This window comes from Megascapheus bottae, chromosome 1 (assembly GCF_031878675.1).
Source record: "Megascapheus bottae isolate mThoBot1 chromosome 1, mThoBot2.hap1, whole genome shotgun sequence".
Taxonomy (NCBI): Eukaryota; Metazoa; Chordata; class Mammalia; order Rodentia; family Geomyidae; genus Megascapheus; species Megascapheus bottae.
This window is the reverse complement of record NC_143509.1, coordinates 32,447,975-32,458,652: the sequence shown is the minus strand read 5'-3', so window position 1 is coordinate 32,458,652 and position 10,678 is coordinate 32,447,975. Positions and strand designations below refer to the sequence as shown.

General features: G+C 45.9%; 1 protein-coding gene across 1 annotated transcript in view; it reads left to right on the top strand.

Moving 5' to 3' along the window:
• Nucleotides 1-434: 434 nt before the first annotated feature.
• Nceh1 (neutral cholesterol ester hydrolase 1) overlaps nucleotides 435-10,678 on the top strand; it is a 43,150-nt gene continuing 32,906 nt past the window's right edge. The window contains exon 1 of the mRNA XM_090342221.1: nucleotides 435-754. Coding sequence (XP_090198347.1) covers nucleotides 617-754 — 138 coding nt within the window. The 5' untranslated portion in view covers nucleotides 435-616. The remainder of the gene's footprint in view (nucleotides 755-10,678) is intronic.

Here is a 10,678-nt window from a genome sequence, read left to right as displayed (position 1 = left end):
TTAAACATTTTTTTTTTCATCCTTGGCACAGGAGCTTTCTCTTGTAGTTTGCTGGTCCCACCTTGGAGTCAGACTTTTTCTAAGGATGTTGGAGCAAAGAGCGTTGGTTCTTTTTGCTGGAAAATCGGATGCGGAAAGCGAGACTTGAGATGCTGATGAATCATGGGGCATCATGGGGAATTTACTAATTCTCTGAAATTTGCATTCCATTAAAAGTCTGGCTCAAAAGAGAGGAAATTTATTTATCTGTGTTTTGCTATTATTATCTTTCTCACCAGATCATCATTTTGAGGAATGACTCAAACCCCTTGGATTCCAGCTTTCCAATTCAGAGCAAGGCCCAGCGTGCCCGGCTGCAGTCCCGCGCACGTCCTCCGGGGCGCGCCGCGCGCCGCCGCCCGCAGCTGCTTCCTCCAACCTGGGGCGCGGGGCACGGCTTCGCCCGGGCACCGGGGAGGGAGAGGGCACGTCTGCGTCCGCGCGGCCACTTCCTCCCGACGCCGCCGGTGATTGGCTCCCGGGCTCATCATAAACACGCGGAGGAGCGGCTGCAGCTGACAGAAAACTTGCTGGAGGGCTGCGGGTGGCATCGCTGGGGACCCCAGCCTGGCGCACCATGAGATCGTCCTTGGTCCTGCTCACCGCCCTGGTGGCGCTGGCCGCCTATTACATCTATATCCCCCTGCCCAGCTCCATGTCCGACCCCTGGAAGCTGATGCTGCTGGACGCGACTTTCCGGGGCGCACAGCAATTGGTGAGGTGCAGCTCCCTTCTCCCTCCCCTCGAGTCGTGTGGCGTGGATGGGCGGATAGATGGATAGATGGGTGGATGGATGGATAGATGGAGGAGGATGGATGGGGGAGATGGCTGGATCCGAGGACGGATGGGGGTGGGGGTCACCGAATTTCACCACCCATGGAGCACGAGCATGCATGTTTATGCCCTCTTGATTTTTGCAAACGCAGCTACTTGATCGCCCATCAAGGGTGGCCCAGCCCTACATTTTTGGGGTATCCCCGTTTGCCCCTCTTTGCAATCTGCGAGGCAGATCTGTGTGTGTCATGCCAGGGGTGAAGTTCTTGCACCGGACTTGACAGCTGCTCAACATCCTCCCCTCCCCGAATTTATCTCTCCCCTCCCCCAAATGCCCTCCCCCACCCCCTGCTCCGTTGGTGCAGTCAAAAGCCGAATCCCTAGGGCACCTTAGAAACTACAGGTCTGCATCCTTATCGCCCTGCACCCTCATAGCCCACCCATCGGGCCCTGGCATGGAATGAGTTAAATGTTGGGAAACAGGTTCAGGCTCCACAAAAGCAGAAAAGAGAAACCACAGGCTGGGTGGAGGTGGGGGCGGGTGGAAGGTCTCCGGGGATCTCTGGCCAAGGGTCCCCCAGCTCTGGAACCCTTCCCTCTGGGACCATTCCATCTTCCTTCATGGGTGCCACTTCTCAGCCCTGGAAGGTGAGGGAGCTGCAAAGTTCTGGGAGGTGTTTACACAGGGTGCCTCTGCCTCCCACTATTTGTTTTCTGTCCTTGACTGTCAAGGAGATAACCTTTCCCTGAGCCTGGGCAGGCTCTCACCCGGAAGGATAACTTTGCTCTCCCTTGTACACGATCTGTGTTTGTACACCAGCTCCCTTTCCCCTGGAAAATGTATCTGGCTCTGGATTGTTCCATGATAGGAGGTATTGTGTTCCTTAACAGAACTGCAGTCTGAAACCAAGGCCTAGCTCTGTGAGTGGATAGTATTTCTGAACAGACTGCCTTATCTAAGCTCTTCTTCTGTGTGTGTGTGTGGGGGAGAGGGGAATGCCATTATGAAGATTTGAACTCCAGACCTGGGTGCTGTCCCTGAGCTGTGCGTGTGTGTGTGTGTGTGTGTGTGTGTGTCCTGGGGCCTGAACTCAAGTCCTGGGTACTGTCCTTGAGCTTTTGAGCTTTCCTGCTCAAAGTTGTGCTCTACCATTTGAGCCACAGCTCCACATCCAGCTGCTTCCAGCTTTTGGTGATTAATTGAAGCTAAGAGTCCCATGAACTTTCCTGTCAGGGCTGGCCTTGAACCTCAGCTCTCAGCCTCCCGAACAGCTAGGATTACAGGTGTGAGCCAGTAGTACCTGGCCCATTAGCTTTTTTTTTTGCTTCAAGGCTGGCACACTACCATTTGATCTACAACTCTACCTTTGGCTTTCTGGTGGTTAATTGGAGATGAGAGTCTAATGGACTTTTCTGCCCAGGCTGATTTAAAACTGTGACCTTCAGATCTTAGCCTCCTCAGAAGCTAGGATGACAAGCATAAGCTGCCACCACCTGGCTAATCTAGGTTATTTTTGCAAAGTCCTTTCAGAATGACAACTAGACAGAGAGGAAAATCATGCTTTTTCCTAAAGGATTTATATTCCTTGTCCCTGTCTACTTTGTATAAGATTACAATGCTGTAGCTTTGCCCTATTAAAAGTCTGCTACATGCCTAGTGGTTGAATCTAGCCATACTCTACAGCTCTAAGTTCTAGCTTTATTAGGGAAAGGTGAAGTTACAGACTCCCGTCCTGCTTCCTGCTCCAAGCCAAAATGTTGGCCTAATGAAGCAATGGTGGTTCCCTACTCTAGCATTGCTACCAAAAACTCAGTCTTTATGTAGCTCCCTGCAATCAATCTCTCACTTTTCTCGTAGAAGTATGTAATGTGGAATCAATACCTTTCATTAGTTTTCTTGAGAAAACTAATGTCTACCCAGATGGATTGAATGGATATCCTATAACACATTCAAAATAAGGAAACGAGCTCCTTACGACTAGCTTTACGTATTCCCGAGCTATGTAGGAAGCTGAGATTTGAGAATTGAGATTCAAAGCCAGACCAGCCAGGAAAGTCCATGAGACTCTTATCTCCAGTGAACCACCAGAAATCTGGAAATGGTGCTGTGGCTTAAAGGGATAGAGCATTAGCTCAGGGACAGCACCCAGGGCCCTGAGTTTAAGCCCTATTACTGGCAAAAGGAAAAAGGAATGGAAAATAGGAAAAAGAGAAAAAGCTTGCTGTGTTGACAGAATATTGTTTTGAGTTTTCAGGTCACCAAGGAAGTCTTCCTTATCCTATGTAATTTGGGGGAGCTTTTCTTGCTCCTCTAGACTGCTGAGCAGGGTTGTGTGGGGTCACCTGTAGTATCCTGGTTTGGAAAGGGACTGCACCCTGGCCGTAGATAAGGACACCAGTGACCTTATCTGACACAGTGGGTCAAGAGCCCACCCCTCTTCTTACTTCTTTTCAGAACTGTGAAATACTGACAAGATCATGAAGACCACATGAAAGTATATTCTATTCAGGAACTGGTGGATCACGTCTGTTATTCTAGCTCCTCAGGAAGCTAAGATATGAGGATCTTGGTTCAAACCCAGCCCAAGCAGACAATTCTGAAAGACACAACTCCAGTGAGCCAGCAAAAAAGCAGGTAGTAGAGGTGGCTCCAGTGGTAGAAAACTAGCCTTGAATGAAAAAGCGAAATGAGAGGGAAGGGCCCCAAGTTCAAGCCATGGAGCTGGAGGAGGGGAGAGGGAGGTAGGAGTTAGTCAATGCCAGAGCCTTATGTACATTAGTCAAGCCCTGTGCAGCTGAACAGGCCAAGGAGTGTATTTAAATATCTGGTACCTGTAGATATTCGACAACTTGTTCTTAGAAACCATTAGGAGCTGTGGGAAAATCTATAGGACTGCCCATAGTCCCTAATGGGTCTTCAAGATTAGTAAAGGTAAACTGGTACTGGGGATGCTGCTCAGTTATAGAGTGCTTGCTTAGTAAGTTCAAGGCCCCAGATTCCATCCCCAATGTCAACATGGGGCCACAGGGAAAGACTGGGAGCAATGTATATCCCTGAAACCTAGAAAGAGCTACATTAAATTGCTTGACATAAACTTTCTCCACCTAATAATTTTGATTTGATTCGATTGGTTCAACTACAGAATAAATGAAGCCATTTAAGAGATGAAGCACGGCCTATTTCCTAATGGCCTCACCTATTCAGCATCAAAAAAATTAGCCTGGATAGCTTGCTCACGTCTGTAATCTTAGCTACTCAGAAAGCTGTGATCTGAAGTATAGAGGCTCCAAGCCAGCCTGGGCAAGAAAGTCCAAGAGACTCATCTCTAACTTACTACCAAAAGGCTGGAGGTGGAGCCACAGCCATCCCTGAGCAAAAACACTAAGGGACTGTGTCCAGGCTCTGAGTTCAAGCCTCCTCTAACAAGAACAAAAAGCCAGAAACATGAACACTAATTTATCCTCTTGTCCTTGGCAGATGCCTTCCCTTCCCCCTCCTTATCTCTTTTGTGCAAGAGGAAGATTATGGGGATTATGTTTGTGCTACTTTTCCTGGGTCCACTGGTGTTACCTAAAAAGAAACTGTATGGTGTCTCTCAACTCATCCCTGACACAGATTCTACCTTGGGGTCCCCTACGAAATCCTGACATTCTGGTCACACACACACACACACACACACACACACACACACACGTGCATGCATACCTACATATACTATAACTATTTGGAATCTCTGAGAGAGAAATAATTTTACCAGTGTTTTAAAAGCCCCTCCTCTCTCCCCAGGCCCTGCTCCCACCTGCCCTTGCCATGCCATGGCTCATGCCTGTAATCCTAGCTACTCAGAAGGCTGAGATCTGAGGATCACCATTCAAAGTCAGCCCATGCATTAAAGTTCATGAGACTCTTATCTCCAGTTAACCACTACAAATTGGAAGTGGCTCTGTGGGTCAAGGGATAGGTTGGTAGCCTTGAACTGAAGAGCTCAGGGACAAGGCCTAGGCCCTGAGTTCAAGCCTCATGACAACCCCTCCCCCATTTCAGTTGCTACAAAACTTGCAAACTATTACTCTAAAAAGTAACTAAAAATGCATTACTGTTATAATGTATTCTATTTCAACTGTTCAAGTTATATTTGCTAGAAATAAGCCCATTCCCATTTTATTGGTATAGATGAGTTTATTGGATTACTGGGTTGATAATTCAGATCTAAGAGTCCAAGGGGATAATATAGGCAACATTAAGTATTTTGTGGCCTTGTGAGGGGAGAAAAGTTGTGATTGGTTGCTGGTGGCTCATGCTTATAATTCTAGTTACTCAGGGGGTTGAGATCTGAGGATCATAGCTCTAAGCCAGCCTGAGCAGAAAAGTCCATGAGATATTTATCTTCAATTAACTACCAAGAAGCTGAAAATGGAGCTATTGCTCAAGTGGTAGAGCACTAGTCGAGCACAGGAACTCAGGGACAGCACCTAGGTTCTCAGTTCAAGCTTTGGGAGAAACACACAAAAAAAGAAAATAGGAAAGTAGGCCTGAAAAGACCAGTGGAGCAAGTCCTGAAAACAGGACAGCAGAAGACAAGAGGAAAAAAGTGTTTGGGGAAATTCTGAAAGCTAATTTCAAACTGGTATACAAATGCTATACATAAATGCCAGTCCCTAAGTTGCTTATGACTGTCATCTTGCTTCTTAGGAGCAGAGATCTGAGGATCATGCTTCAAAAGAAGTCTGTGAGACTCTTTTTTTCCCCCTAGTGCTGGCACTTGAACTCAGGGCCTGAGCACCATCCTTGGGCTTTCTCAAGGCCGAAGCTCTACCACTTGAGCCACAGCACCACTTCCAGCTTTTTCTATGTAGGTGATACCAAGAAATCGAATCCAGGTCTTTGTGCATGCTAGGCAAGCACTCTACCATTAGGCAAAATTCCCAGCCTTTATGAGGCTCTTATCTCCAATTAATTACCAAAGAGCTAGAAATAGGGCTGTGGTGTAAATGGTAGAGCACTTGAGTGAAAAGGACAGTGCTCAGACTCTGAGTTCAATTCCCAGTCCTGGTGTATGTACACACGCATATATCCCCTCCCCCCAAAAATATTCCACCCTAAGACAGTGAAACATGGATGAAAGTAGAAATGTTTCTAGCAGGGGGTCACATGGTCAAGCAAAGTCAACAAAGTTTATAGGTTTGTTTGATTTTTCAAACCTGGGGACCACACCTAGGCGCTCATTCATGCTAGGCAGGCACTATACCTCTCACCTATACCACAAGCCAAGAGCATTCCTTCTTTGTGCAGTGGAGAAAATTGCATTTAGGAAATCAAATTTGGAAGCCAGAGATACTATTTAGAAATCACAGATCCAGGTGAGAGCATGGCATGGGGAAGGGGGTAGGGGAGACACTGATAAGACCTGCTGCTGAGAAAAAAGTCAAGAGGACCTGTGGGGCCCCAAGAAGCCCCCAGCCCCACCAAAAAAAAAGCAAGCAAGCAAGCAAGCAAGAAAGAAAAAAGCTCAGGAACCAAACCCAGGTTCTGAGTTCTAGGACCAGCACCCCTCTGCCCTCCCCCCCCCACATGCACACACACAAAGAAAACCAAAATAAAACATGACTTTCATTCACTTTACGTAGCCCTGGAGCTTGATGTAGGATTTCACCTCTACTCTATCACCCGGGTTAGTTAGGAGTTTACAACAAGTAGAGTTTGGCATCATTACTTCTGTGTCAGCTAAAAACCTTTGCAGGCTCCTGGAAAGATGGTACCTCTCCTCAGTCCCTTCATTCCATGGTGCCACGGGCTGGCATGGAATCCCCTTTGCTCCATTTCTTACTCGCCCCACTGGGCACTCTGTGCTGGTGCTGGTGCCAATTCTACTACTTGGGGGAATCGCATGGAGTGAAGGACAAAATTCATCTGATTTATAAGGTTATCCAAATGTTTTTATCTACAGCACCCACAATGATTTTTAAGACGGGCCTCAGTGGCTCAACACTTGCAATCTGAGCTACTCAAGGGCTGAGCTCTGGTTCACCACACAAAGCCAATCCAGGGGGAAAAGCCACAAGTCGGGGCTGGGAGTTTGGCCTAGTGGTAGAGTGCTTGCCTAGCATGCACAAAGACCCAGGTTCGATTCCTCAGTACCACATCCATAGGAAAAAGCCAGAAGTGGTGCTGAGACTCAACTGGTAGAGCTCTAGCCTTGAGAAAGTCCAAAGACAGTGTTCAGGCCCTGAACTCAAGCCCAGGACTGGAAAAAAAAAGCCACAAGTCTCCATGTCCACATCCCCCAGATGTGTGTGTGTGTGTGTGTGTGTGTGTGTGTGTGTGTGTGTATGTGATATTTCTCATCCTATGTCCTTAACCCCATAAAAAACCAAATTCACACACACAAAGAGCCCACCTCCAGGACTGCCAACAAAAACCTTCACTGGAGGCATGGTGAAAGTGGTACAGCACTGGCCATACGCAAAATGAGGCAGAGTTGAAGCCATGGAACCAACACATGTGCATGCACACACACACACACACACACACACACACACACACACACACATTCACATGATTTTCAGCTGTAATCCTAGCTCTTAGAAGGCGAAGGAAGTATGATCTAGAGTTCAAGACCAGTCTGGGCTATGTAGTGAGGAGTTGTATGAAAAAAAGAAAAAGATGAGTTGGGCGTGGTGGCTCATGCCTGTAATCCTAGCTACTCAGGAGGCTGAGATCTGAGGATTGTGATTCATAGCCAGCCAGGGCACTAAGGACTGTGAGACTCTTATCTCCAATTAACCACCAGAAAACTGGAAGTGGCTCTGTGGCTCAAAGGGTTGAGTGGTAGCCTTGAGCTGAAGAGCTCAGGGATAATGCCCAGGCCCAGAGTTCAAGTCCCACAACTGCCAAAAAAAAAAAAAACAAAAGGAAAGAAAAGGATGAAAGAGATGAGATTGATAAATATTCTCTGTACTCTTAAACTGACATATAATGAAATAATAATGATAATAATAAACAAATCTTGGCTGTGGAGGTAGCTAAGTGGTAGAGCCCTTGCCTAGCTTGCACTAGGCCTTGGGTTTAATTTCCAGCATGAAAAAAACAGATACTTGAATATTTAAAATACTTAAATATCAGTATTTGGTGGCTTACCTATGCCCCATTTATAGTGTATCTGTCGGAAAGGTCATGTTTAGACAGTTTGTGATGGTTTAATTGTGTTTATTACCATTGCTATTAAACACAGATAGACTCCTGGTCACATATATGTTCATTTCCATATAATCATATAATTTTTTTGTGAGTGACAGAGGCTGCTATTAATAAACAGACCAGGAGAACAGATTTTTGTTTGCTTGTTTTGCCAGTCCTGGGCTTGACTCAGGGCCTGAGTATTGTGCTTGGGCATTTCTCAAGGTTAGTGATCTACCACTTGAGCCACACACGGTAGCACTTCTGGCTTTTCTATCTATGTGGTATCAAGGAATTAGACCCAGGTCTTTGTGCATGCTCTGCAAGCACTTTTACCACTAGCCAAACTCCCAGCCAAGAACAGATTTTTGTTTACTTGTTTTTGTGAGCCCTCCCTGGGCTTACCCTCAGGGCCTGAGCACTGTCACTGAGCTTTTTTGTTCTTGTTGTTTGCCACTTGAGCCACAGTTCTGCTTCTGGCTTTTTGATAGTTAATTACAGATATGAATCTCACAGACTTCCTGCCTGGACTGGCTCCAAACCTCAATCCCCAAATTTCAGCCTCCTGAGTAGCTAGGATTACAGGTGTGAGCCAGTGGTGCCCAGCTGGGGACATCGGTTTTAAATAGAAAATTTCCCAGACAAACTGGTCAGATGATTCTAGTGCATGCAAATGACTTAAGAACATTAGTTGCATGAACCAAGTTGTACACTGACCTTGTGCTCCAACTCCTGATGCTCAAATTCACTTCACACTCCACTCACCCCCTCTTCTACGCTTTCTGGCTTCCTCTCTCTAAGTTCCTTAGCTGAAATTACTCCTAAAGAGTTCACCCACTTGCTTTTGTTCTTGTGTTTTGGAGACAGGATCTTGGTGAGACCCAGGCTAGCCCAGAACTCATGATCCCTCTTTCCTCATCCCTCAGAGTGCTGGGATTACAGGGTGTGTCATCAGGCCTGGCAAGAGATGACACACTTGTGTCGGACACCTTTTCTTTTACCCCTCCGCCTCATATGTCCCTTGCTGTCTTGCCACCATATCTTTTAACATCTACTTCAAACTGATCTCTTTTTAGAACTTCCTCATCTTGCAACCCTAATCAGCTTTCTTTCTCTTCATGTATCCTGCCACTGGGTTTCTGTTTGCTTTTGGAGCCCTTAGACATTTCGTTCCTTGGATTGGCATTCTTTTTCCTTGTGCCTCTCTACCAAGCCATCTGCTTTCTTACCACTCACCATTTAATTCTGTCTTAGTGTTCATGGTTTGATTTGAGGATGATTAATGACAAACTGTCCAAAAAAAGAGAAAGAAACAAAACCCAGGGATTCACGGTTCTGCTTTCTTTCAGTTGCTTCCTTTTTGTTACTCATCTATTCATGGGACAAAGCCTTTGCTTCGAAATGCTCTCAACTCAGCCAGAAATGGCTTTTTGTATCATTTCTCAGCTTTTAAAAAAAAATTCTGCAAGCCTTGCAGTCTTCTGAGATTTTAACTTCCTCATCATATGTTTAGAGATTTATGCTTGTTTTTGAATTTGGAATTGATTAGCTACTGCAATTGCAGTTTACATTTCAGTTTCTCTCTTTCTCTCTCTCTCTCTCTCTCTCTCTCTCTCTCTCTCTCTCTCTCTCTCTCTCTCTCTCTCTCTCTCTCTCTCTGTTTGGGTGTGGTTTTCTAGTGGTTAATTGGAGATAAGAGTTTCATGCTCTTCAGTTCCTGGGCTGGCTTTGAACCACAACCCTCAGCTCTCAGACTCCTGAGTAGCTAGGATTACAGGTATGAGACATCATACCCGGTTTCAGTTTTTCTCTTGGATAGGATAAGAGGTGAGTGTCCCATAAGAAACAAAATGACAATCCCTCTTCTGAGCTGCCTATCCTGTAATATTGTCCCTGCCTTGAAACACAAATTAGCTTTCCTTTGAAAGCTTGAATTTTTTTGGGGGGGGTGGGACAGTCACAAGTCCTGAACTCAGGGACTGGACACTGTCACTAAGCTTTTTTTGCTCAAGGCTATCATTCTATCAGTTTGAGCCACAACTTCTGATTTTTGGTGGTTAATTGGATATTAGAGTCTCAGGGATTATGCTGCCCAGGCTAGCTTTGAACTGTGATCCTCAGATCTCAACCTCTTTAAATAGCTAAGATTACAGCCTGAGCCACCAGTGCCCAGCCTATTTTTTTTTAATGCCCTCAGCCTCAGTTGCTCATAGCTGGCACATTACCACTAGACCCATGTCCAAACCTTTTTTTTTTTTTTTGTGGGTTATGGGGCTTGATCTGGGCCTGGGTGTTGTGCCTGAGCTCCTCAGCTCAAGGCTACCACCCTATCCTGGAGCCAAGCCCCACTTCCTGTTTTTCTAGAGGTTACTTGGAGATAGGAGTCTCAGGTCCTTTTGTGCCCAGGCTGGCTTTGAACCTTGATCTGCAGACCTCAGCCTTCTGAGTAGTTAGGATTACAGGTGTGAGCCACTATGCCCAGTGTCTCAAACCATTTTTCCTTAAGTCATTTTTCAGATAAGGTCTCTCTCACTCTTCTTTTCTTTCATTGTTTGTTCCACTTGGCCTGGACCATGATCTTTCTAGTTACATATCCTATTGCAAGTGAATGTTATAATGAATTTTTTTAAAAATTAAGACATGATAGGGAAACAAGAGAGTTATCCTTGTGGTTATTGTTTTTAATGT